Consider the following 26,977-nt stretch of genomic DNA (forward strand, 5'->3'; position numbering starts at 1 on the left):
GACTTTTGTGGTAAAAGCCTATTAAGGAGTAAGCATAAAATCACATTGGAGAGTTTTGAAAAAAATAGATGAAAGGATATGAAATCCTGGTGGCATCTATGACAGGCACCTCACAGCTTTATTCAGGAATCATTGCATGATATTGATAGGATTCTGAATTCCAGTCCAAAAAATGCCTCTATATCTGTCTTCAAACGCACAACCAAACAAAAAAAAAAAATCAGAAAATCTCTCTCTCTTTCTCGCTCTCTGAAAAGCTCTGCATGAAAAGCTGAAAAACTCAATGGACTACACAAGGTGGCCTGAGATTCACCCACAGCCACCAAACCCTAACCCACGTCCCACAGGCCCGTATCCTCCACCCTACTCTTCTTTCCATTACCCATGCGACCCTTCAAACCCTAACCCAATTTACCTCACTGCTCCTCCTCCCTCCTCTCTGGAACGCCATGACTTGTACCGGGGCCTTGGCCTGGGCCTCGACCGTGGGCTCAGGCGACTTGGGGTCGACTCCTATACTTCCCTGAGATCGTACCCAGATGTCCATTTGGGAAGTGAAGGCCATGCCCGTGCTGGACCGTACGTTCGCGACCATCGGACGGTGGATACGGGCTCGTACGAGTATTATTCGGACCCGATGTCGCCGAATTGGGGCGTTAACTTTAAGGAGAATATCCGGCAGTACGGGGCGGACCCGGGTGGCTATGGAGCTGTGAGTAAATTATTTTTTCCTATACAAGATTTGTCTTTTCTTATACAACTTTTTTGTCAGTTTAAGCTTGTGTTTTCATTGAACTTGCTTTTTTTTTTAAAAAAAAATAAAAAAAGTTTGGTTAATATGTTCATTGCATTGAAACATGCTCATCTTGCTTGAAACACGAAATGTATTCCTCATTTAGCTCTCAGTGGGACTTCAAAGCTTCATGGAAGAGGTGGCATAAAATTTTGTTCTTCGATTTAGAAACAAAATGGTTTTGTTCCTCTCCATTATGAGGCGCAACTGAAACCCAAATTTTGTATTTCACGCAACATGTGCACATCTCGTCTGAAAATCTTTCAATTGGGATAGTAAATTTCATGACTTCATTTTGCCTCAAATCATTGGGATGTTTAGTGAGAGCTGAATTTTGTGTTTCATGCAATTTGTGGACGTCTCGTCTGAAAATCTGTTAATTGGGATGGTCAGTTTGATGATTTAGTGACAGTTTCCAAAGACACAGGTAATTACCTCTAATTACAAAGAGGTCATTTACAATATGCCCTATATCTAAACCTAAATTGGTAATACATGGGATCACCTTTGGAAATCACCATTGTACTTTTCAATTAAGCTAGAAATGATCCTGAGGGTAAAGAGCTGTGAGAAGAAACGAGGTGAAGTCCACATATACTTTCAACAATTGATGGATATAATTTGATCATATTAGAGCTTGCCAAGAAGTACTTGGTACTACGATCATTGGAAGAACAATACCTAAACCTGAGGATGCTCTAGAATCTTTTCGATTGCTCGCTCGAGAACTACGATCTTTGACTTTGGAACGTAATCATTTCCAAGAACTTCCAAATTAGTAGGAAGGAAGCTTAATCAGAATGAATATGAATTTTTCTTCTATGATTGATCGGTATAAACATCAACAGAATGCCTTTCAACAACATAAGTGAAGGGGGGAATCCGCAAGAATAAGTTTCTATTCACTCTCCTCCAACTCCAGGTTTCTCTTCTTCTATGAATCCTAACTGGGTATGCAAGCTCAAGAAAGTGATTTACATTATGACCTCCAACAAGCTATTGTAGGCCCCCTTCGTAGCTCTTGGTGTCTGGTTTTAGAATATATTTCCATGTTTGTTCATCCGCAAATAGAAAATGGGAGATATTTTCTCCTCACAGAGAAGCCAGGTAACAGCTCCCCACTCATTGTAGCATAAATCATCTTACCCAACGCCTCCATCACAATGATAAACAGCATAGAGGACAAAGGGTCCCCTTGTCTCAAGTCGTGGGAGTGCTGTTCACCAAAACTAGTGGGAGTGTTGTTCATCAAAACCAAGATCGCACTGTGGAAATACAATGAGCTATCCAAGAGCACCACTTCCCTTCAACCCAAAACCACACCTCCTCAACATGTACATCATAAAATCTCAATTAACATGATCATAGGCTTTTTCTAAGTCCAGCTTGCAGAGTACACCCGGCTCCCCATATCTTATTCTACTGTCAAGGCATTCATTGGCATTGGCAATGGCAATGGGGAACCTTTTTTTATATCAATAACTGGGTTTGCTTGGCTGGTTGTCATAAAAAGGACTCTCGTACCAATAAAAAATGGTCAAACTCTCACACTGATGGATTAATGGTGCTTAAGTGGCATTTGACATGTATGCATAATGCATTGCTGTGTCCTGCATGGCTTAACAAGCTATATTTAGGTGCTTTTGTTGTATGGACAGTACCCTTTTTTTTTTCTCCCAATAAATGACAGCATACATTCCAACTATTTTATCAAATTTAGTAAGTAGGGATCTATTGAAGATTATGCAGGGTAATTATGTTAGGCACTGATGCTGCAGTTGCAGGCATGTGCTTTTGCTCATGTTGTGATTGAGAATGGAATTGGCGGCTGGGTTAACTTCCTCTTGGTAAGTCTAAGGGAGCCCCATGGTAGGTCGGTCGGGCAGTCGCGTAAATTTTAAACTCTTACCTTCGATTAGTGACCTTGGTTCCCTACGCATATAAGAAAAGGTGCATTAAGAAAATATATAGGGTTTGAAAATCATTTTTGCATGCACTAGTATATTTTGTATTGTTTGGAAGTTAATTTCCTAATAATATCTGTGCAGGCTGCGTCAATACCGTCATATGGGACGGAACAGATTGGTATTGCAAAGCCAAACTTCACTTTCTGGGCTAACAGTGCAGGTCGGCCTCATGGAAATAGCACTTGGAAAAATCATAGTAAGAAAATGAGAACCAAGTCGAAGATCGTACAATCTGCACATTGCGAAGTTTGCAAAATCAATTGTGACACCAAGCGTGTACTGGACAAACATAAGTTGGGAAAGAAGCACAAGAAGAACCTGGAGAAATTAACCTCTTCCCAAAGTGCTGCAGAATCAAATAATCCTGCAATTGGGCCACAAGAAGCGCCTGATATCGGTGATACAGGCAAGGCTGTCGATTGGCAAAAGACCTGGAAGAAGGCAGTTGAAACTGTAGAGGAAGAGGATTTGGAAACAAAGAGACGGAAGGTTCTTAAAGGTGGGGCGGCAGCCGAGGCAGTAAGGACATGTGCAATGTGTAATGTGGTGTGTAATAGTGGGACGGTCTTTAATTCTCATCTTGCAGGACAAAAGCATGCCGATATGATGAAGAAACATGCTGCTGGAACAGGAATGGCTACTGCCAGCTAAAGATAAATTTTCGGATTTTTTTTTTTTTGGGCTATATTAGTTGTCTGTACAGTATCCTTGTCTACCATTTCTGGAACACTGTATGACCAGCCATGCTTCCTTTTCTGGGAAAAAGTAGTCAAGATTTTGGTATTAACAACCTCATCCTTGTATATCTCTTAACAAGCCTGCCTTCTCGGTTATAACAGAATCAAGAACAAAATCGGACAAACAATTTGTTTTTTACTCAAAACCAAAAAGTAATTATTATGTTCCCTTAGCAAGAGATCTTGTTTGTCTCTCCAGTGAATTTGAAATAACAGCGGCAGAATTAGAATCATTGGCCTCTTATATGGATATATGGCCTCTTTTAGCCTGACGCATCTCCACTCTAGTTTTTTTTTTTTTTTTTTTTTTAATTTATTATTATTATTATTATTTGAGGTACAACCAAGAGCAAAGAAAAGGTAAAGGCAGGTCTTTCTCGCTCTTGAATCCAACAAAAGAAATAAGATAGATGAACGTATAAATGCTTCCATAACAATAATGAAAACCGGCCAACTTGGCATTCGTGCCCGAAGCAAATTTGATAGTTAAAATATTTGCTCTCCATTTTAGCAAATTTGCTTTGAAATTCAGCTAAAAAAACTTGCTAAAATGTAAAGAAAATTTGCTGACTAGACTTTTTATTTTAACTATTAACTTACAATATTTTATGAAAACATTTATTTTCAAGAATTTTCTTTGTTCCTTCTTTGAGAGGAGAGAGAATGTTAAGAGATTTTTAAGTGGTTTCTACATTTGGTGAGTGAAACACAAAGGATAAATAGTGCTGTGAAATGATTAGAGAATAAATACTGCAAGGTCCTTTTAACCAGAAAATCTAAGCAACTTTATTCAAGACTAAGCATCCGGTTATTCAACGTCTCTCACAAAGGTTCAACCATGGTAACTGGTGGGTGATCCATGGAAAAATTGAAAGCCGAACGCTCCGGATCACATTTATTACATAATTTTATTTTGATCTACACCTCGCTCCCAGCATTTTACTTTACATAGTGAAAAGACGAACATCCCAAAAGAGTAACAATGAACGGCCACTGGCATCAACACTCTGCACCAACACCATTTATTACCACTCTCTATAGATATACACTTCTATGGCAATTGGACAGGTTCAATGTTCCATATGTCCTTGGCATACTCACGGATCGTTCTGTCACTGCTGAACTTGTATGAACCCGCTGTATTCAAGATCGACATTTTTGTCCATATCTGACCCAACACCAGTAACAGATATTAGGCGCAAATAACACTACCAAATTAGAATGAACTATGCTTGTGATCGCATGTGTGAGAAAGTGCTACAGAAGTATAGGCATATGAGGCATTTGGCAATAGATAAATTTATACAAAAGCCCCTGCATTTCTATTATTATCAGAAGCAACGTGACCAACCACCAACTATTTGCAATAGTTCTAGTGAATACTCCATAATTCTATCATAAATGTTAGAATATTGATTAAATTCACAATTCTATCGGCTCAAGTTTTTAGAATAATTGGTAGTTTAACATGGTATTAGAGCAAAAGTCTTGAGATCGAACTCTAACTGTATAGTTTACTCTCATTTCAATTAAATATTTAACATACTGAGCCTAGGGAGTCTAAACCCACACTTGAAAGGGAGTATTATAATTTATATATATTAGATGATTAAATTCAGTTTTAACAAGGTGCAACTATTTGAGTTGGATTTGCTTGATGGTTGAGCCACATAAGGATTTTACATGCAGGAAAATTCTCAAAATTTTGTAGATGGAAGCAAATACACATTCAAATGGACCAATAAGAATAAACATGGAATAGTGTACTGCCTCCGTGAATTTTGGTTACATAGATTTCTTTAACAAACTGCATAAATATTTGCAAATAGGACTCACCTTTTGCTCTCGATAAGCCTCATCAACCTTCTCTTGGCATTCTATGTAGCTGGGGAAGTCCTTGCCCACGAGGAAATAATCAGCACGGCCAAAACCTTCATTTCCTTCCAAAGATCCGATTAGTTCATCATAGCTGTAAGACCCAAAAGCACCACTTCTAACAAATTCTTTGACTTCCTCAAAACGCGGATCCGGAACAAACTACATCAAGAGTTCAACGAGGTTAAAATTGCACTAGGAGTATCCAAGACAAGAATAATAGAAGCAATAATTTTCTTTTCCTCTTTTCAATTGTCAGCTTCTCTTTATAATGAAGAGTTTTAATATATTTCCCAACTAATCCATCAGCCTAGCAATCATCACTATTATGCAGTACCCTAGAAACAATTTGACAGGTTCAGTAGCAAAAGAACAAAATAAAAGTGATCATTTGCTCATAAGGGCATACCTTCCCCTCAGCTCTTTCCTTCCTGAGCCCAGCAATCTCGTGAGCTTTGGCACCAAAGAGGAAAAAGTTGTCCTGTCCAACCTCTTCTCTTATTTCAACATTCGCACCATCCAGGGTCCCAATCAGAATGCAGCCATTCATTGCAAACTTCATGTTGCTAGTTCCACTGGCCTCCATCCCAGCAGTACTACAGAGAGAAAGGAGGAAGAAGAGAAGGGAGTCAGTTTATGAAAGCTTTCTCTAACATAATTAACTAATACATAAAGACTTTGACAAATCATTCTTCACTTCCACATATTCTCATTGCACTTCAATAAGTTAGTACTCAATAGGAAGATAATGAAAAATAAAAATAAACAAAATGGATGTGGCTCTGCAGCAGGGGCTTCAACGTCTCTTCAATAGGCATTTCCAGCAACAATTAATGAAATATTTTTGCCGTAACAGTACATATTCTAAGCCTCTATTTTAATTGTACTGAAATGACATTATTGCATTTGGAACTGCCAAACAGTACCAAGCAACACCTCTGGAAACATTCCCACAGACCTCCAACTAATTGGTTTTTGTTTGGTATTGCTACTGAAGCGCATTCTGCCTAGCCTGATCCCAAGCATCAAGCATCTATTACAAACATGAAAAGTGGGAAAAGTTTGAGACTGACTCCTAGTTCTGTTCGTCCATTTACCATAGGCAGCAAATATAAGAGACAAAGCAAGATAAAGAACGAAAGTTAAATACCTTATATGCTGTGATAGCTCACTTGCAGGAATAAGCAATTCAGCGACGCTAACATTGTAATCAGGGACGAAAACAACCTAATATAAACAAACAAGACTATGAGCTTTGGGCGTGATACACAAACTCTGACATTGTAATCAGAGACAAAGACAAGACTATGAGAAATTTGACTTCTTTCACAAATCCAATTTAAATAAATTGAAGTCAATAATGTGATACTAAATTGATCTACAGATGGAATGATATGTGCCAGAAGGTAGGATCCAACTTGACTATGTAAAGACAAGTCACTTCACCTCTCAAGCATCAAGAGAAACCTTGTTATATTGCAGTATGTATCTCCATTTAATATAGAGATATACCTCTATGACATAGACAAAACCCTATATTTTGATTGCTGCCAAAAACCTAGAGAACTTACCAATTAAATTCCGGTAACCATGATGCAAGACTCTTAATGAGAAAGAGCCAGCCAAGCTGTTAATCATATAACACTTGAGCTAACTTTTTTTTTTTTTTTGATAAGTACTTAGGGCTGACTTTTTGACAGATATTTAGTGTATGATGACTTTTCACAGAATACATTATCAAGATTAAGCATCAAAGCCACCCATACCTTCAGTAAGTCACCTATTTCAGGATCATGGTTTACTGTAGCCCCAACATCAGTGATAAATTTCACAATTCTCTTGGCTTGCACATACGTAGAAAATGCTTTTCCTCCAAATATACAAACTCGTGGAACAAACTTTGCTCTCCTTTCTGCCGCACTCATTTCTTTCATCGTCTTGTAGCGGTAAACAATTCCCAAGATATTCATCAGTTGCCTCTTGTATTCATGGATGCGCTTCACCTAAAAAGAATAATCCATTTTGCAGTTCACCATGCTATGCAAGAAAAAGGGACTTTGAAAAAGGAAAGGAAAAACAGAATTAAAATTTGTTGTAGCCACAAACCACCAACCTGCACCAAACTGGCTTAGAACTTGAAAAGTCTATTGTTAATTTACAAGCCTTTATAGGCATACATTTATTTCTTTTCTACAGACAAACATAATTTTGCAAGACATCAATCCAGTCCACAAAGAAAACTTATCATGAACACGAACCATGAGTTAAAGCAGTGTTTGGAGCATTAGATAAACTTTCTTCTTAATTGTCAACCACTGCTATGTCATCTATAATTTGCCTGAGACGTCATCTCGAGATGGCATATGGAATTTCACAGAACCTAGTCTTCCTTCATTCTGTTAATTTTTCCTACTTTCATCTAATGCTGAGCCATTAGTTATTCGCACAGTTTCTTTTCACATTCTTAGAAATAGAAGAATTCAGAGGCAAGAAAATTACCTGGATATCAAACATTGCATCAGGACTGACAGAATACCCTGTTTTCTCTTTGAGGAATGATACAACTTTCATCTTATTGCTCCTTTTTGCCGCCCTCCACTGCGTATGGAGTTCTTCATTATCTGCAAACTATTAATAGTCACAATACTCTGATCAGTAGGTATCATGGGAGCCGCAAAACTAAAATTACCAATTACATTACATCTCTTCTCTGCATATAGAGCAAAATGGATAGAGAATGCTTGAAAATTCAAAATACAGGCTTTAAATTCTGGATAGCTCATGTAAATAAACAAAGGAGGCTTTCACTCCAAATACTGTAATGGCATTTGTATAGAAGAGGATGAAATGTTAGATATAGACTTAGATTCAGTATTTTCTAAGGCAGATAAGGAAACGTGTAGGGCTTAGTTGAGTTGAGTTGATATAAGAAAAGACATGGACTCAGCAAGGTATGTTGGGCAAAGAGCTGTCAAAGTACCATTTCTGAGACACAGTGATACTGGATTTCTTAAGAGTGCAATTTTTCTTCTTCAGTGCGTACCACAAAATTAGGGGTGACTTAGGCTGTAGAACATGGATTCTCTACTCATTTTAAAATTTATACGTCATGGAAAACCAGATCAAGAAATTATTTATGAATCTTCAAGTGTATGCCAAAAGACTCCTCTCTTTTTGCTGGCACATGCCTATTGAAAGCAAGGCTGAAAAGAGCCAAGGAGGCACATATTCTATATCCAAATCCATGTTGTGTCTGGTCCAACTTTAGCCTATCGAAATGCAAATTATAGATAAAAGAAAAGGGAAACCACAAAAGAAAAATTAAACATCAATTAGAATCTGTTTTCAGTAGTCAAGACTTATGATCCACCAAGGAGAGTTTTACCAGCAAGAAATTCGGACAGTGGATTACCTTTCGCAACTCTGCCAGATTTTCAGTATTTAGGACCCATTCTTCTGAGCCAGTCCAGTCAGTTATTATTTTACTTAAATCTGGATTGCAGAAGCTGATCCACCTTCTAGGCGTCACCCCATTTGTCTTATTTTGAAATTTCTCAGGCCACAACTGCCAAAATTATAGCATAGAGATCAATGATATGAGCATATTTCACAATATAATAGACAGACTGAATAACCCCACTATTTTTCAGAATTATTAACTGCATTATATTTGATCAAAGAAAAGGGATAAGAAAATAAGCTGTCAACATGTTTACCTTAAAAAATGCATTAAATACGTCCTCCTTTACTATTTCACTATGTATCTCAGCAACCCCATTTACTGCATGACCCCCCACAACACAAAGATTAGCCATACGAACCATCTTCGGTGGCTCTGGTACTGGTTCAGGTAACACCACTTTCTTTTTCTGAGTGACTTTCTCTTCAGATCCATCTTCTTCATCAACAGGTTCAACTGCTTCTTCAGATCCATCTTCTTCATCAACAGGTTCAACTGATTCTTCAGACTTTTCAAGTTCCTCACTGGTAACAACAACAGGGCTTTCCTTGGGCTTAAGTAAATCCGCTATGGCAGCAGGGAGATCAACATTTTCTAATATTTTCATCTCCTTCAATTTTTTCCCCAATACCATCTTCGGTTGTTCTGGTACTGGTTCAGGTAACACCACTTTCTTTTTCTGAGTGACTTTCTCTTCAGATCCATCTTCTTCATCAACAGGTTCAACTGATTCTTCAGACTTTTCAAGTTCCTCACTGGTAACAACAACAGGGCTTTCCTTGGGCTTAAGTAAATCCGCTAAGGCAGCAGGGAGATCAACATTTTCTAATATTCTCATCTCCTTCAATTTTTTCCCCAATAATTCAGAATCTGCTGTACCATACTCGGACACTATGGTTTGAATAAGCTGGAAAATGTGAAATTTTAGGAATCAGGAAAAGTATAGATAAGTTCCACCGGTATAACGGATTTGGTTATGCATATAATCCAGCATTACCTCTTCATCAATCATTTCTATGATCTCAACATGTCGAGGAAGCAATTTCTGCATAAGTTCTAAACTCCATTTCTCCAATGCCTCGGGAAGAACAGTATGATTTGTATATGCTACAGTTCTAGCACACAGGTTGCAGAATGTGAGAAATAGAAGTGCTAAATTTGAGCCTGTATTAAGCAAAGATCTTCAGTAAAACATCAAAAAGTAAACGTTCAAAGAATCTAGCAGGTAATTATGCAATTTGTCTTTCTTTATTTATTTATTTTTTCTTTTTTTAATTATTGAGATGGAAACATGGGTTAAGCCAACCAATTGGAACCTGTGTGTGAGAGCGCAGAAGTGCATGTTTTTAAAGCATAAATGTAGAAAAAAAAAAAAAAAAAAAAAAAAAAAAAAAAAATCTATCCTAATCTAATCTGATTTTCATTTAAATGAGGGGAAGAAAAGGAAGGACTAGAAAATTTCCACTAACTATGATATTGTTTCTCTAGCTTAAGTTCATTACAATAGAAACATTTACCACAGTCATCCCTTCCTAAAATGTCCCGTATATTAACGTAAAAACATAAGAGTAATATAGCAAATTAACGTAAAAACTCACTTTTAGAAATTGGACATGTATTTTGAGATATCCCAAAACGGAAAACAAGACATTTAAATTGAGACAGGAGAAATCGTATAAATAAAAATTCTCTAAATAACATCCGCTAGAACAGAGTGAATCAACATATAAAGTAACTGATTGGTTCGTGCATGTAAAACAGCAATAGTGTATACCTCTGGGTGATATTCCAGGCCTCTTTCCAGCTTAAACCCTTCAAATCTATCAAAATTCTCATCAGTTCTGGGATACAGAGAGTTGGGTGAGTATCATTCATCTGTACTGCAACCTTCTTAGGAAACTCTTCCCATTTTACATTTGCTCCAGATCTTCTCTCGAAACGTGCAATCATATCTTGGAGAGAAGCCGAACACAGAGTGTATTGTTGCTTCAAACGAAGGACCTTCCCCTCCATTGATTCATCCCCAGGGTAGAGTACATAACAAATCTAATATTAAAACAAATCACCATAAGAGCCATCCTTTATACCAGTTGCAGTTAACATAGTGCTAAACAAAAAATTAATCAAAATGAAGAAAACATATAAATTTAGGTATTATTGGTGATCAAGATCACACATTTGGAGAGAGACACGACATACGGATACTGGGTATCTGGTCTCTGAGGAAGTGCGGCCACAATGGCCCTCTCCTCCGCCGCCCAACAGGTAAAAGATAAGACTCAATATTCTCTATTCAACGCTATTGCCCAACTTCAGAATCTCCAGAACATGGCCCCAAACTATTTTTGTTGTTAAAGTTTTAAAAGAAGTGGGCTGATAGTAGTCAAGATCATTATAAAAAAACAGCTTATACAATGATGAGTGCATCCAAACCTTCTCAGCACTTGTTAGGGCCTCATATGCTTTGTTGTGCTCTCCGGAGTTAAAAGCATATAAGTCAAAATCTTCTGACAGAGCTTTGGTCGACCAAAGTCGCAGGTTGATAGTGGTTTTAGTTTTATATCCTGGTATCGGAACATCATAGGCAACAGCCTTTATATCTTCTCCTCCAATCCAGTGTCTTTTTCCATCTGATCCTGAGGCAACGTTGCCGTAAAATTTTACAGGATATGAGACATCATTTCTTACAATTTCCCAGGGATTGCCCATCTACAAGGAGAAACCATAATTAACCAAAAGAATAATGAACCCAGCCAGAATAGTAAGACATAATGCCAATGCTAACAAGCACTTGAAGTGTTAAGCAGAAATCAGGCATACCTCAAGCCAATCCTCAGCAACTTCCTCCTGCCCATCTTTCGTAATCCGCTGTTTAAACAAGCCATACTTGTATCTAAGTCCATAACCCCATGCTGGGTAATTTAATGTTGCCAAAGAGTCCAAAAAACAGGAGGCAAGGCGCCCAAGACCCCCATTACCAAGTGCAGCATCAGGCTCCTATAATAAGTCAACCAAAGAAATTAGCTGCCATGACACATACATGACACTTATCCTGAAAATGATAAGAAAAATGCTAGACATACAACTCTTTTACAATTATTTTTTACAAATGGTCGTGATCCACCATGGCTTTCAGTCACCCTTTTAATTTACAAAAGGATGGAAAATTATTTAATTCCGTCACACATGTTGACTTTCTCCCAACAACCATAGTTGGTTTAGATCTGATACAGCAAAGTATTTTAAAATGAAAGGAAATCACGTAAGTAAGCAATCTTACCTGGGAAGCCACATGTTCTAATTTGTGTCCAAGCTTTCTCAAAGCCTCTGCATAAGCACCAGTGAGCTCTAAATTACCAATTGCATTTAACAACGCTCTACCCTACAAAGAATCAAACGTTAGGGAACAATAACATCTTGCAAGTAGAAGATGATAAAAGTGAATTATTGATGTGGGAATCAATGCAGAAGAGCCCAAGACAAACCTGCAGAAATTCCATCGACAAATAGTATGCTTGCTTTACATTCAAATTTTCGTGATAATCATATGTTGCATTCCAATTAATAATGAGAGCATCACGAACAGTTTGTGCAGTTGCAAAGAAAGCCTTTGGAAGCTCAAAGCGCTCTGGAGAAAACAACGGGGTGAACTCTGCATGGTACTTGATACTTGAGGCAATAGATGCAGCATCCGGTTTGAATGAAGTGTGAGTGGTTGGAGCTTCTAAAGCAAAACACGAATGGTAATCATCAAATATGGTGTAGAACACCAAAAGTACTATAGCATTATATATGAAAAACTTCATAGGAATCTCCTTCCAAATCTCTCTCACACACAAATGAAGAGAGTTTTCATAAAGATTGTTATAATATTTCTCTCACCTTCAGTTCCCTCTTAGCCCCCTCACATCTCCCAACAAACTTACATTTCCAACAACTAATCACAGATTTCTACCTCAGCATCAAAAAAGGATCTTAACATTAAGCCAGTTTCATTTGATGATTTTCAATAATTGACCATAAAGTACTTTTCCAAAACATCCTCAATTGCATATACACGTCAAATGAGTTTGATTGGAACAAGACAGTTGAGATCATCAAATAGTATAACTTCTGATAGACCAACAAATGGTGAGTTCCAATCCTTTCTTGATGCTCTGTGACCATTTACTTGTATCTCTCTCTCTCTCTCTCTCTCTCTCGCGCGCGCGCGCTTCAATAACCAACAAATACTCAAACAAATAAATAATATATATCTCAAACTCAAGTATCAGAATTTAAAAATTAAGAAAAGGACAACAGTTTATAAATACTTATTCAAATCTTAAACGTAAAAAAAAAATGGAAAGAAGAATTTAATCATTAAAGAGAGGTACAGTATAAAACCAGGTTCGAACCACAGCAAAATCGTCATCAGTAATAACGAAAACTTTAAAAATCGGATCATTTATTTAGTGTTGTAACAAAAACAACCGGGAATGGAGGAAATTCCGACCTTCTTCAGTGATCGGATCCTTCAGTTTCTGCTTCGTCTCTCCGGATACGTTCTTCACCGAGAAACGCCGCCTCGAAGGCCGCGAACTCAAGGTCCTGATCGAGAACACCTTTGATCTGCTGCTTCTGGAACCGAACCCGAACAATCGAGTGATAGAATTGCATTGCGTCAATGCCTCTGGCCGAGTCGGAGTTGCAGAGAATTGCGAAGCTGCCATTGCTCACTCGCTCAGTCAGATCACAGTGAGACTCAGAGTGAGTGTGAGACCCTCTGGCTCCTTATCCTTCTCGCAAGCTCGCTCTCACTCTAATAAAAAAGACGCTTTGAAAATGATAGATTCACGAGCCCCACCCACTACTCTGTTACTAAAATCAGTAGCCCTTATTTTCCGTGCAGTTGGATTTATATGTATCCAATACAACCGCTCAGTTGGCGCGTGTAAAGAATAAAGGCACGTCAACTTAGATGTAGTCAATGTTTTATTCGTTAAACTTATGTGCTTGTAGAATTTTATAATGGTTTTGACTGCAGGGGAGCATTTATAAAGTAGATTTACTATGTAGGTGATAAAAGATCGGGAACAAGTGGTGCATTGTTTATTGGTTGGTTGAATCGCTTCCTAAACACCATTTACACCGTCCACGTGTATAGATTTTACTTGATGATGGTGATCGAGCATCATAACTACTTAGATGAACGGACATTGAGCAAATTATAGTCGGTAAGATCTTTTGGCACAGGGAAAAAAGAGGTTCATCGATTCATCGGTATCTTCTCGACTTCGTTCTATTTCTCTACTTTTTTTTTTTGAAAATATCGAGTTTGATTTTTCTGCTACTTCTATCAAATCCAATATATAGTGAAGGGTGACTATTAAGGTTGCCACGTTTGGTACTTGTATTAAAAAGGCCGGAATAAAATAATTATTTGTGTAAAATATTTATTCCATGCATTTGATTAGCTTATTATTTTTTTAAATAGCTATAACACAAAAATAACTATTCATTTTTCTATAGGAATACCACATTAAATAAATTGACCCAAAAAAAAAAAAAAAAAAAAAAACCACTCACTCAGTTACTCTCATTACCTCTAGGCTCTATCTATGTCTCTTCCATGCATGGAAGAGAACCAAGCCACCACTCAACCGCTCTATCCAGTGCTCTCTTGTTAGAATTTTATAAATTTTTTTTGTATCTCTTAAAAAATAAAATAACTTTTAAAATTATTATTTGATCAAAATTTAATAATAATTAATCATCAATTTAATAATAATTTTAATAATTATATATTTTTAAGGGATACAAGAATGATATCAAATAGATTTGTAGCATTACTTGTACCATTTTGCTATTGTTTTATGGAGATTTGATATCCAATATTTCTATAGATTTTTTTTAAAAAAAATTACTAATTGAATAAATGTTATATTCATGGTTACTGTCAGAGCATGGTGGGTCAAGTTTGTTTGAAGTATGACGTTGCATCGACTGTGCTGGCACTGCTGGGCATGACACCTTAACTTATTATCCGTATAAAGGCATTCTAGATCATCAAACCATTGACCATACAAGGACCCAAACATTATTAGCTCATGTCAGTTTTTTCCAGTTGTTCACGTTGGATTTAACAAGAAATATACTGAATTTTATTGAGGAAATTTGTTTTTTTGATATTTAAAACTACAATAAACATATTTGTATGCATTTTAATTATTTATCTTGTGGAATTGAATTATTGAGAGAAACTTATGTGCGGTCTTGATAGAAAGTAAGGGTTTTGTGCCTACTATTCACAGGTTGCACATAAGCCCGATATAAAAAATTCATATGTTAACAAAACGCCGGATTAAATCCTAACACAGCCACTAAGCCACTGCCCACAGCTTGCCCGCCGTCAATATCTCTCCCTCTCTCTCTCTCTCTCTCTCACTGTAGATCTGATCCCACAACAACCACCGGAACCCAAATGCCCATGATGGGATCTCTGAGCACCACCGTCCATGCCCACGTTGCCGTCCACCGCCTATGCCCACACAACATCCGCTAACCTCCTATACGGTTAGGCGGTTAGCGGTTAATAACCTTAATAACCGCTAACCCCTTTTTAAAAGAAAAAAAAAAAGATGTCGTTTTTAAGGTAATATGATAATATCATACTATATATGACATCATTTCTAGATTTTTATATATATTTAAATACAAAAATGACGTCGTTTCATGTATTTTTATATAATATTTGTTATAGAGTATAACATCAAGAGTAATGCTATAAGTCTTTCTAAAGTCGTCTTAAATGTGACGTGACTTTTAAAATCACCGTTGAATTTGAAACGTAATTTATTGGCTTTTGATCTATTAATAATTTTAAAAGCCTCGTCACATTTGTGATGACTCTAGGAATATTTATAGCATTATTCTAACTTCAATGTGGTCTTAGCACAAACCAAGGGTTTTGTGCCCACCATTCAGAAGCTTACACATCAGCTTTGAACAAAAAAAAAATCACATGTTAACAAAACATAGGATTCACCCTCTTTTATTCTTAAAACAAAACCCTCCTAGCACCATCTCCGCCCGCCGCTAGCCTCCCACCGCCAGCTGCGTGCCACGCTAGACGTCGTTGCCACCCGCCACACGGTATCTCTCTTTCTTCAAGCCGAACCCCTAACCGTAATGGTAATTGGTAAAGACCTGGTCAAAATTACCCCTAATTTTGACCAGGTCTTTACCAAATTACCAACAAAACGTTGTAAAAAATAAATAAATAAAACATAACATACCATAACTTTTTAAAGTTATTTTAGATATAAAAGCACTCTTTTTTCTTTTTGGACAATTTTTTTTTTTTTCACATTGAGTTGGATTTTGTTTTTCAATCCAATTTATTAAGTTAACATGGATATAAAGTACATTTAATATTTACATATATTATATATTTTAAATTTTCATATACTTTTTCAATAAAACATGTGATCAGTGCATTGATTTTGAATCAAATAAGTTTGACGAGTTCCTCTCCTCCTTCCGCGGACATGTCTTAAAAAGAAAAAGTCTTATGAGAATTTTTGCAAATCTCCACATGTTGCACAGTCAAAGTTTTATGGCTGGTTGTGGTTCCAATATGTGGTAATTCTAGGATTCCTAAATTTACCATTTTCCTTCTCTTAACAATATTCAATCGGCTGGGACCACACTTAATGAAGTGGACGTCACTAGTTCGAATCCTCCTCCTCCCTCTTGTTCGGACATGTCAAAAAATAAAAAATAAAAAATAAAACAATATTCAAGATGCTCAGGTATAAATGCTCTTATATAAAATATGTAATTAAGCAACAAATAACAATATTCAAGAATCAATTATATATGTAACAATATTCCCTCTTTAAATTCAAACAAATTTTCTTGTTTCTCTCTAGCTAATTTGAATTTTCAAACTAATCCCTCTTTAAATTCAAACACCCACACAAATTAGGCTAGCATTCATATCTTTAGATTTTGATTGAATAAAGAGGTGCGCAGGACTGGCTATAGAGAACATAGAGATGAGAAGTTGATCAACTTTCATGGCTTATGCTTCTGCGTGTAGATATAATCCAGATGAGCCGCGACTGTCCTCCTCATCAAGCATTCTTCTTTCCCTTCTACTCCTTCACAACTCTCGTCAACCTCTACGTTTTCTGCTTTAACATCCTTCATATATATATATTCCACAAAAAAGAATCAATGGAAAATATAATTTAAAAATAATTAAAAAAACACAAGAGGGAATAAAATATTGGACTCACCGTACGTGCCCCATGTTGTTGGGTTGGAACCAGAGAATCTGCTGCCAAGACATGCGCCAGACGAGCGGCTTGGGTTTGGGTTAGCAGCAAGCTGATGAGAAGTGCTATGGAGAAGAGGGTGCTAAGCTGATGAGACATGTTTCGATGGGTTCTTCTATGGGTTCCTTTGGAATTGTGATTTCAATAAATGCGATTTTAAAAGTTGTATTTTTAAAATTATAAAGGCGTTTAATAAAATATGTTAAAAAATTACTTTTTTATTAAATATTTGTTATGAGAAATCGTAATTTGGGTTTAAATTCGTTCTTTTTCAAATAAGCACTCTCTAATCTATTTATGAAAATTGCAAAAAAAAATTTATATTTTAAATTAAGTGTTTTTTAAATCACAATGTCAAATATCTTACGTTTTGCAATATTTTTTTAAAAAACGTTAATTATTTTTACGAAATCGCAATTTTAAATGCACCCTACAGAGATTAGTGCTGCTAATTGCTCAATTTATAGTGGTCTAGGCTCACCCGAAAGCTTATCAACTAATGTCACCCTCAAGCTTTTTATAGTTGTCATGACATATGACCCCATATATATTATAAATACGTAATTAACGGCTAATCCATATGACCCCATATACATATGTCCGGTAAATAGGCTAATCCACTGCCTATCAATATTAAATTAACGACTCTCAATGCTTTCCACTAGTAATTTGTAGCACCCATTTTTTCCAAAATTAACTCTAATTTTCATTTTCTATTGGGAATAAATACAAAATCAGTAAATATGATGGACCTAAATTTTAAATATATATTATAAATACGTAATTAAGTAACCATATCCAATATATATTATGTAACAATAGTCCCTATTTAAATTCAAACACCCCACAAATTGGAATAGGATCCTCTCTGGTCCATAATAGATTGGAGAATATCTAATTCATAGTTAAAAAATTTTCTTAGAAATTATAGAGTCACAAATAGAACACATGTCCCACTACAAAAAAATAATTAAAAAAAAACAATATTTCAGATTATAAAAAATAAAAAATAAAAAATAAGGGGTGACTGGCCACCCCATCTTAGCCATAGGGGTGGTCAGACCACCACATTTTAGTTGGGGGTGGTTCAATGGTCGACTAGGGTTGGCTACACCACCCCATGGCCCTTGGGGGTGGTCCGGCCACCCCTTAAACCCAAACTTTTTTTTTAAAAAAAAAAATTGTTTGGGGCCCTTGGATGTGGCCCGGCCACCCCCAAGGGCCAAACAACTTTTTTTTTTTTTTTTTTTTTTTTTAATAATATATGATATTTTATTATTAATAAAACAAATGTCTTATTTATAATAAGAAATCATAACTATTAACTGAATATTCACTCTTCCAAAATAGATCCATAGTGTTCCCCACAAATTAGGCTATCGGAATGTTTCAATAATAAAAAATAAAAAAAATAAAAAAAAAGCCTAAAAACCCCTAATTCAAACAAAATCACGATAATCGAACATATATATAATGGAGGATGTTAAGATCGAATTAAATGGTTGGACCTGACACGACCGGAGATTGGAGAATTCTTGGAAAAAGGTTTCCGGCAATTGCTTGGTTGTGGAAAATTTGCATGCGTTGAATGAATTGTTAAACCGTGCTTACTCCATCCTTGTTGAAGCTTGAAACAACTCCAATTTCAATTTAATTACAAAATAAACAGTAAAAAACGGCTGAAAATACCTCAAAAGGATATGGAGATGCGGGGGATCGAACCCCGTGCCTCTCGCATGCAAAGCGAGCGCTCTACCATTTGAGCTACATCCCCTAGTACTCTAATCTTTGTCAAATCATCATTAACACTGTAGCAAATAAAACTATCGATACGCTAACCATCCCAAACAAAACATCCTCATTTGAAAACTGTATTTTATTTGCGTATCCGAGATTTCATAGGGTCATTATTAAATTTGCGTGTGACATTCTCCAAAAACAAAATCAACTTTAGGTACTGAAAAGGCCTAGTAAGACTTCTTGCAATCGCATATATAATTTTAAATCAACCTAATAAACGCTCAATATGTGGTTCAGCGCATGCCCATATAATTCGCTAGATTCATCATACAATTGAAGGCATACAGCATTTCTAAAATGAAATCATTCTAAGAGATCCAATACTGCCATAAATTTGTTGTAAATTGTAAGGTGGAGAAAGAAGAACAAATGTCATATACTAAGGAAGAGGTGAGAGGTAGAAAGGATGGACTACTTTTCAAATTAATCAAATGGGATTAGTTAAATTGAAAGGACTCAGAAAACTGTCACATACAAATCTGATACCAAAAGGATATCAAAATGTAGCTTACAATTATTGGCCTCTAATGAAAAAGCTTTATACAATTATACTCATGAGCCTCCAGTGCAATCTTCCCAATAAATCAGAAGGTACAAGTAGACCAGCAGCTAATGAATAAGACATAAACTATTTTTGTTCAATCATCAGCACACTGTAGTTATGATCACCAATAATCAGAACAAGAACAAAAACCCTGCTTAAAACAATGAAAACGGTTGCGATCCCTGACAACAATTTCTCGATTGTATATATCCGAAACTATCTTAATAGCAGAATGACAGTCTTGGCATATACGTAGGTTCTTGAAAATATAAAGAGGTGAACCAGGTCTTGTGCTTATAAGCCCAAAACAAACTGCCAGCTTCTCACTGTGACAGAACAAGGCCTGCTCTATCTCCTCCAGTTCATCCGCGTTACCCTCCCTACCATCACAACCAGAAGAAACTTGGCAAGCAGTATTTGGGGTATAACCAGCCAATCTCAACTTTCTAATCATCTCATCCAACATGCTATAAATCTCTGTGGTTTGGAGATGTGACTTATCTCCAGCACAGAACTGATGAACTTGGCCACCAACATGAATTGAACTCATTCCGGGCACCTTTCTAAAACCCTTATCCTTAAGAATCTGCCTAAGGGAATTAGCCTTGTCCTGCTTGCCAGCCAAGGCATACATATTGGAAAGAAGAATATGATATTCCGTGTTGCAGGGATCCATTTGAAGCAGCTCTTGCAGAATGCGTTCACCCAGCTGTACATTTCCATGAACACCGCAGGAACCCAAAAGAGATCCAAGAACCATCTCATTCGGAGGCACTGGCATCTTCTTTATTATGATCTCAGCTTCTTCAAAACGACCAGCCCGACTGAGAAGGTCCACCATGCAAGCATAATGTTCCATCTTAGGTGTAATGCCGTACACAGATTCAAGGTCATGGAAGTATTGGAAACCCTCATCAACTAGACCTGAGTGGCTGCAGGCACTTAACACAGCCATGAAGGTTAAATCATCTGGCCTGGCTTCTTTGACCATATGAGGAAATATATCCAAAACAACTTCACAACGCCCATGCATCGCTAAACCGCCAAGCATAGCATTCCAAGCCACCACATTTCTTCGTGGCATACACTTAAAAACTTTATACGCACTGTCAACCCTACCACATTTTGCATACATATCTACCAATGTTGTGCCCACCATAATATCCATCTCCTTTCCTATCAGCTTCAGAGCATAAACATGAATCCACCTACCCATCATCACATCACCGGACTGTGCACATGCCGATAAAACTGAACAAAGGGTAATATAATTCAACTCCAAACCACAATTAAAAACCATCTCACCTAGAAGCAGAAGACCTTCTCGGATAAACCCACTCTCCACATAACCTACTATCATTATAGTCCACGCAACCTCATTCCTATCCGGCATCCGATTAAACACCACCCTCCCACTTCCCACACCTTCACATTTAACCACCCCATCCAAAATCACCGTCCATGACACGACACTCCGTTCCTCCATCTCTTCAAAAACCCGCCTCGCCTCACCCAACATCCCGCACTTCACGTACATATCCATTACCGCATTGCACGCCTTCACACTAGCACCCAATCCCAACTTCACCGCACAACCATGCCCTTGCACCCCAAACAAATCGTCCGCCAACCGTGCACACGCGTTGAACATACAAACCACGGCCAAGTCATCGACCTTCACTCCCTCTTTCCCCATTTCGACAAACAAAAGTAGCGCAGTTCTGGGCAAACCATGTCGAGCATAGCAGCCCATTAAGGCGGTCCAGTCTACAGTGTCTTTGTGCGAATGCGGAATTTCAACGAACAGTTTGCGTGCATAGCATGAGTTGCCGCAAGCAGCGTACAAGTGAAGGAGGGCGTTGTGGAGGAAGGAGTCTGGGGAGGCGGCCAGGCCGGTGGTGATGACATTGGCGTGGAGTTTCTTGCCGGCGTCGAGAGAGGAGTGTCGAGCGCAGGCTCGTAGAAGGGAACGGAAGTGGCGAGCGGGGGAGGGGAGGGCAGAGTGGATTGGCCATCTCATACGAAAGAAGGTGAAAACTGGGACTGATGTTATCTGACTATGAGTCTATGATAGACTGGGCGTCACTATTCATCACAGTGGAACTTTCCTGATTCTTGAGAGAGTGGGTATTTATACTTCATGATTGATTAAATCACTTATTTTGACTAGGGGTGAAACCGTTAACGGCTAAATGCTAAAGGGGTTAGGGAAACCGGCCGCTCCTACTATTTGAGGATTGTTTGTTTATGTTTTTTTATTTTGAATAAGAGATTTTTTCTCTCTAAATTTGTTATCATGAGTGAGGATGAATAATTAAGCTTGATGGATAATTTCTTATAGTCTAGATAATTAGGTGTAAGGGGTTATTTCTCATGGACAATTCAAATAAATTTTGTTAGGAAATTTGGCTACACATGTCTTACATCTAGCCTGCTTGTAGCAAATATGCTATTTAACTGTATTTGTTCATGGGTTAGCAAAAGATTGAAGTCATAAATAACACCTGATTGTAATAATTTTTGTTTGTATCTATAACTTTGTAACCTCATAGCATGTGTTTATAATTTTTGCAGAGCTTTATGCTTTTGTGTTGTAAGAGCTTTTTACTCTGCTTTATAAGAGTTTTATGCTCATAATCTTTAATTAATAAAATCTTCAGTTTTCCGTTCAAAAAAAAAAAAAAAAAAACTAAATTAATTAGTCATAAGCAGCCATATCGGTCATTAAAAAAAAAATAAAAAAATTTATACTTTTCATTTTAAACCATGTATACCTATGGGAATAGCCATTGAGCCACCACCCATAGCTTGCCCGCCGCCAGCCCACGCTAGACATCACTGTTGCTCGTGGAATCCTGCCATCGATATCTCTCTCTCCTCCCTCCACTCTCTCTCTCTCTCACCGTAGATCTGATCCCACCACAACCACCAAAACCCCGTTGTCCATGCCGGGATCTCTGAGCATCACCGCTCATGCCCACGCCACCGTCCAAGCCAACACCCATGCTGTTGTCCACTGTCTTAGATCTTTGGTGAGAGAGAGAGAGAGAACTTGAGGGAGAAGGAGAGAGATACCGTGTGGCAGGTGGCAACGACGTCTAGTGTGGCATGCAACAGGTGGTGGAAGGATGGCGGTAGGCGTAGATGGTGCTAGGAGGGTTTTGTTTTTAAGAATAAAAGAGGGTGAATCCTATGTTTTGTTAACATGTTATTTTTTTTATTCAAAGTTGTTGTGTCAGCTTCTGAATGGTGGACACAAAACCCTTGATTTGTGCCAAGACCGCATTGAAGTTATACTTTTGAATTATTACATTCAATAACACTTTTTATCAAAATTAACGTGTTAAATTTACATATTTTATAATTTATAATAAAATTTAAATTTTTTATTTTTTATACTTTATTAAAAATATATATATACTGAGATTTTTATCATTCAAATTATTAGATTATATATATATATATATATATATATATATATATCTTAAATTAATTAGTCTTTGATATTATTGGCTATGGCATAAAGTCATAAACTTTAGTACTTTATCATGACTTTATTATTTCTTCGCTTTTAGTTAGCATTTAAAACAGAGAGAGAGACACAAAATAGTCTTGCCACAGAGAGGTTCCCAAGCACATCAAAACCCTCAAAACCCCGCAAATTTCTGTCTCCCTCACCACCCAATGGCCGGTCACCATCACCATCACAGCCACCCTCCCGCCCAGACCGCTACCACCTGTTGCTGCAACTTCTGCTATTGCTGCAGCCCACCTCCGCCCCACCTTTCCCCACCATTACCAGACCCACTTCTCCAAGCCCTTGCTGCTCACATTCTCCAATCTGGCCCAACAAACCATCATCACGACCCCTATCCTCAATCTACGAAACTCAACGCCCACAATCTTCATCCCCAAAGCCAATACCAGCACCACCAACGACGGTCTCAGAACCCACGCTTCCAAGAAATCCCAGAGACCCATTCGCTTCTCTCCTCTCTGATTCGCCGCATCGATGCTCTAGAGTCCTCTCTCCACCATTTTTCCGTTTCTTCTTCTCCATCTTCTTATTTTTGTCCCCCGTACTCTCTCAGAGACTGCGCCGCTCGTGTTATCCAAACCCATTTCCGTGCCTTCCTTGTTCGCAGATCAAGAACGCTTAGACAGCTCAAAGACCTCGCTCTCGTCAAGTCCACTTTCAACTCTCTCAAATCCTCGCTTTCCAGTGAAACCCACTTCGATTTTGACGCGCTTTCTCAGAAAGTCATGGATTTGCTTCTTAGGCTTGACTCTATTCAGGTAAATCGTTCGTGGGTATTTGTTATTTTGTCCAAATTTTCCTCTCGTTTTTTTTTTTTTTTTTTGGTGTGTTTTGGTTCTTAAACCAAATTTGTAAGTTTGTGGGTTTTCTTTGCAGAGTGGGGATCCAATGATTAGGGATGGAAAAAGGTCTCTTAGTACAGATTTGGTGCAGTTCTTGGATTTTATAGATGGGGTTGCTGTGAAAAGGCATGGGCATTCCCTCAAAACAGTGAAGAATGTGAGTTTTGGTCATCCAAATGTTAACAAATCTAGGGTTTTGGCTACTAAGATTAGAAGTTTGGGTGGGCAGAGGGAAATGTTGGAGAAATTGAGGGCCAGAGTTGAAAATATTAGTGGGTTTTCTAGGGTGTCTCAAAATGAAGTCGAAGATGTGGAGCTTGAGGGGTTCCAGCAAGCCAATGACAATGATGAGGAAAGCCCTAGAATTGTCATTTGTAGAAATACTGGGCAAATTAGAAATGGGTTTTTGGTGAAGAGGAATGGCGATCAACCTAGGGTGAAGAAAAGTGTGAGTTTTGCAGAGAATGGGAATATGTATAGGGTTTTTAGCAACAACCACGAGCCAATTTCAAGTGGCGATGGTACTTGCTTGGATGAGAGTGTTTCCAGTGATGATCAGGGAGAGCTTGTGGAAATTCTTTGCAGTGAACCCGAAGAAGGTAAGGGTTTTCCTCATGGGACTGAGGACGATGAGAAGGCACACTGGGAGGCTGGAGCATCACCACTAACCAGTGATGGCGACAGAAATTATGAAATCAGAGGGCATAATCAGGACCATAATAGGGGTTTTGCATTCTCTGCCCCTTTGCCTGTGAAGATGGAGTCTAAAGCTGGTTCGATGAAAAGGAGAAAGGCAGTGAAAATTGTAACATAAAAGGCAATCTACGGAGTCACTTTTTTGTCCTGCATATTTTTGTGACAAGATATTTCGTTTTTGTCTTCCACAGTGTGTTTCTAATTGTTAGTTTAGATTAAATCCACAACCATCGTGAAAGGTGTGTTTATAATTGGGCTTTGCTTCTTGTGCGTTTGTAGACTTCACTTTCCACTCTGAATAGGATTTTGAGATTGGTTACTGTAAGCTGCCCCTGAAAATTCTAATTCTAATGTTGCCTGCTTGTTTAATTCATTTCATTCATAACCCCATTATTTTAAATTTGTTATAAATACAACTTATATGATATGATTATGTATATACTAACTATAGATAATAAATTTTAATGCGAATCATCACTCAAAAGATTAAAGTGATAATTTTGACATTGATAGGTAGTGATAGTGGTATGGTTTCCATATGTACTACATATGATAACAAAAGGGTTATTTTTTATGAGCTTTATATCAAGGAGTTACTAGTATATAGGGTAACTAAAACTCATAAAAAAAAAAAATAAAAAAAAAATGTCTTTCAAACTTCTCTCCCTCACAGTAGATGGATCACTATTCACCCAACCCAAAATTCAACACGTGCCCCACCTTCACTCCTCGACTGCACCAATGTACCAGTGAATGACTTAAAGCTGCCCATGAAATTATGAATGACAATTTCTTCAGAATTGAGTGTGATTCTCCTCCTCATTTTCAGATTATGATCCATGGCAACCAAAATCATTTGTCAAATGCTACCAAAACAAACGAATCTCTACAATTAGTAATCTTACTTGAGAAATTGAAGCTAAACGGGTAAGACTTCCTTCACTACCAGTGCAGATGGGCCTCCGGTACGCCTAGTTGATCATACTCGTATGTGTTGAGCTAATATTTGTGAAAATGGGGTCGGATTCATACCATTTCACGAACACAGCCTCTCTTTTTCCGCTTTATTTTTTTTCGCCATTTCGCAGTTTCTGCAACGACGAGCCGTTGTTGGTTTTATGCAGTTCCGTTGATACAATAGAAAACGGCAGTCGTCTATTTCAAAATTCAAATTCAACAATACGGGCCATACGGCAAGTCGTTGGTCCACCGCCTTAGGATACAATAGAATACGGCAGTCGTCTATTTCAAAATTCAAATTCAACAAAACGGGCCATACGGCAAGTCGTTGGTCCACCGCCTTTAGCTAAGGCGGTGGACCTAAGTCGGTGGCGTTGGTCCTTGTATTATATAAGGCCACACAGTGTGAAGACCGAGACGCATTGTTGTAATTCTTCAAGAGGGAGTGAAACAGAGAGTTGCGGGTGTGAGGATCACTTACAGTGAGTACGTCTCTCGTTCTTGTTTTTCTTCAAGAGGGAGTGAATGATGATGATGCCGGTGGGATTTCGTTTTCAGCCCACCGATGAAGAGCTCGTAGCCTTCTATTTGTTGAACAAGGTAAGGGGAGAAGATCTGGGTTGGGATGGCATCGGAGAGTTTGATATTTATGGTGAGAAGGCTCCCTGGCAATTCTGTGGTGATCAAGAGAAGCTTTACGTTTTTACAAGGCTAAAGAAACTAAGCAAAAATCGAGTGGCACGAACAGCGGGTTGCGGTGTTTGGCATGAGAATTCTTCCGTCAAGATTTATGATGATCAAGGTGATGTTATTGGGGCCAGGAAACTGTTCTCTTTCAAGGCGAAAGAGGGCTCGTGCATGAAGAAATCTAACTGGATAATGCACGAGTTCTCATTCGTTGGGGAGCGAGAACGGACGACTGACTGGGTCCTGTGCACCATCCAAAAGAAAGAATCAGGATCAAGAGCTGGCGTTAAAAGATGCTTTCAAGATCAGTCTTCTCCCACTGTCATCTCTGTTGAAACTTCATCTCCATGCTATGAAACTCCCCAAACCTGGATTAATACAGAAGAAGAAGTGCTGCTACTTGAGGACGGATCCCAGCAGACAAAGAGGATGCGCTACGATGTCGAATGTGATAGGCCTCAAGCCACTGGGACCCCATCAGAATGTCCATCTGAATTTGGAACACCTCAATCTGAATTTACACCGTCACAGAACTCAGTGGATATTGTGGAAGAGTCTAACACGCAGACGACTGATTTGGAAACCCATGTGGGCTGTGTACCGGCTACTGATAACTCTTATTCTATTTCATATGAATATTTGGAAGCCTTGATGAGCTCTCAACCAGCCAGTAATGATGACTTTTGAGTCTGAGTTTTATGCTTCATTCGGTTATCTGCCGCCGCCTTCTTCCTCTTTGGGTGGACATCTGCCGCTT

At 38.0% G+C, this 26,977-nt stretch overlaps 6 protein-coding genes and 1 non-coding gene across 8 annotated transcripts; 3 read left to right on the plus strand and 4 right to left on the minus strand.

Annotated features, from left to right (window-relative positions):
- The first annotated feature begins 22 nt into the window (after positions 1-22).
- Positions 23-3,555, plus strand: LOC132181491 (uncharacterized). The gene is made up of 2 exons (XM_059594740.2): positions 23-712; positions 2,842-3,555. Exons 1-2 carry the CDS (start codon positions 284-286, stop codon positions 3,409-3,411), a joined length of 999 nt encoding a protein of 332 aa, XP_059450723.2. The 5' UTR covers positions 23-283; the 3' UTR covers positions 3,412-3,555.
- A 705-nt stretch (positions 3,556-4,260) lies between these two features.
- Positions 4,261-13,663, minus strand: LOC132180478 (Glycosyl transferase, family 35). Its single transcript, XM_059593315.2, has 15 exons — positions 13,328-13,663; positions 12,318-12,556; positions 12,113-12,214; positions 11,653-11,829; positions 11,266-11,541; positions 10,607-10,878; positions 9,830-9,947; positions 9,089-9,739; positions 8,785-8,937; positions 7,872-8,000; positions 7,139-7,375; positions 6,523-6,599; positions 5,782-5,968; positions 5,334-5,534; positions 4,261-4,665 (listed from the first exon to the last, which is right to left on the minus strand). Exons 1-15 carry the CDS (start codon positions 13,542-13,544, stop codon positions 4,549-4,551), a joined length of 3,153 nt encoding a protein of 1,050 aa, XP_059449298.2. The 5' UTR covers positions 13,545-13,663; the 3' UTR covers positions 4,261-4,548.
- Positions 13,664-16,890: 3,227 nt separating this feature from the next.
- On the minus strand, positions 16,891-17,252 carry LOC132180299 (phytosulfokines-like). Of its 2 annotated transcripts, none has more exons than XM_059593075.2 (2): positions 17,145-17,252; positions 16,891-17,019 (listed from the first exon to the last, which is right to left on the minus strand). In XM_059593075.2, the coding sequence occupies exons 1-2, from the start codon at positions 17,250-17,252 to the stop codon at positions 16,891-16,893; spliced, it is 237 nt and encodes a 78-aa protein (XP_059449058.2). The 2 variants fall into 2 exon arrangements, 1 of the variants encoding a protein (XP_059449058.2); XR_009440119.2 differs by having other exon boundaries at positions 16,943-17,019; positions 17,115-17,194.
- A 1,602-nt stretch (positions 17,253-18,854) lies between these two features.
- TRNAA-UGC (transfer RNA alanine (anticodon UGC)) lies at positions 18,855-18,927 on the minus strand. The gene has a single exon. It is a non-coding gene; the product is annotated as a tRNA-Ala (tRNA).
- A 464-nt stretch (positions 18,928-19,391) lies between these two features.
- On the minus strand, positions 19,392-21,572 carry LOC132182614 (Pentatricopeptide repeat (PPR) superfamily protein). Its single transcript, XM_059595917.2, has one exon. It carries the CDS (start codon positions 21,515-21,517, stop codon positions 19,619-19,621), a length of 1,899 nt encoding a protein of 632 aa, XP_059451900.2. The 5' UTR covers positions 21,518-21,572; the 3' UTR covers positions 19,392-19,618.
- Positions 21,573-23,087: 1,515 nt separating this feature from the next.
- On the plus strand, positions 23,088-24,923 carry LOC132181279 (calmodulin-binding protein-like protein). The gene is made up of 2 exons (XM_059594419.2): positions 23,088-23,793; positions 23,912-24,923. Exons 1-2 carry the CDS (start codon positions 23,182-23,184, stop codon positions 24,689-24,691), a joined length of 1,392 nt encoding a protein of 463 aa, XP_059450402.2. The 5' UTR covers positions 23,088-23,181; the 3' UTR covers positions 24,692-24,923.
- Positions 24,924-26,064: 1,141 nt separating this feature from the next.
- LOC132182157 (NAC domain-containing protein 72-like) lies at positions 26,065-26,907 on the plus strand. Its single transcript, XM_088516855.1, has 3 exons — positions 26,065-26,541; positions 26,638-26,702; positions 26,790-26,907. Exons 1-3 carry the CDS (start codon positions 26,065-26,067, stop codon positions 26,905-26,907), a joined length of 660 nt encoding a protein of 219 aa, XP_088372981.1.
- Positions 26,908-26,977: the final 70 nt, after the last annotated feature.

This window comes from Corylus avellana, chromosome 5 (assembly GCF_965113065.1).
Source record: "Corylus avellana chromosome 5, dhCorAvel1.hap1.2, whole genome shotgun sequence".
Lineage (NCBI taxonomy): Eukaryota > Viridiplantae > Streptophyta > Magnoliopsida > Fagales > Betulaceae > Corylus > Corylus avellana.

Bases quoted from the DNA above. Each gene is read 5' to 3' on its own strand.
- LOC132182614 (XM_059595917.2), bottom strand. From the start codon at position 21,517: ATGAGATGGCCAATCCACTCTGCCCTCCCCTCCCCCGCTCGCCACTTC.
- LOC132181279 (XM_059594419.2), top strand. From the start codon at position 23,182: ATGGCCGGTCACCATCACCATCACAGCCACCCTCCCGCCCAGACCGCT. The intron at 23,794-23,911 runs GTAAATCGTTCG...TTTTCTTTGCAG, and splicing joins TTAGGCTTGACTCTATTCAG to AGTGGGGATCCAATGATTAG.
- LOC132181491 (XM_059594740.2), top strand. From the start codon at position 284: ATGGACTACACAAGGTGGCCTGAGATTCACCCACAGCCACCAAACCCT. The intron at 713-2,841 runs GTGAGTAAATTA...ATATCTGTGCAG, and splicing joins ACCCGGGTGGCTATGGAGCT to GCTGCGTCAATACCGTCATA.
- LOC132180478 (XM_059593315.2), bottom strand. From the start codon at position 13,544: ATGGCAGCTTCGCAATTCTCTGCAACTCCGACTCGGCCAGAGGCATTG. The intron at 12,557-13,327 runs GTCGGAATTTCC...GTTTTGCTTTAG, and splicing joins GGATCCGATCACTGAAGAAG to AAGCTCCAACCACTCACACT. The intron at 8,938-9,088 runs GTAAACATGTTG...TAATTTTGGCAG, and splicing joins TATTTAATGCATTTTTTAAG to TTGTGGCCTGAGAAATTTCA.
- LOC132182157 (XM_088516855.1), top strand. From the start codon at position 26,065: ATGATGCCGGTGGGATTTCGTTTTCAGCCCACCGATGAAGAGCTCGTA. The intron at 26,542-26,637 runs GTCATCTCTGTT...GACGGATCCCAG, and splicing joins AAGATCAGTCTTCTCCCACT to CAGACAAAGAGGATGCGCTA. The intron at 26,703-26,789 runs ATGTCCATCTGA...TAACACGCAGAC, and splicing joins GCCACTGGGACCCCATCAGA to GACTGATTTGGAAACCCATG.
- LOC132180299 (XM_059593075.2), bottom strand. From the start codon at position 17,252: ATGTCTCATCAGCTTAGCACCCTCTTCTCCATAGCACTTCTCATCAGC. The intron at 17,020-17,144 runs GTTCCAACCCAA...ATATATATGAAG, and splicing joins TCTTGGCAGCAGATTCTCTG to GATGTTAAAGCAGAAAACGT.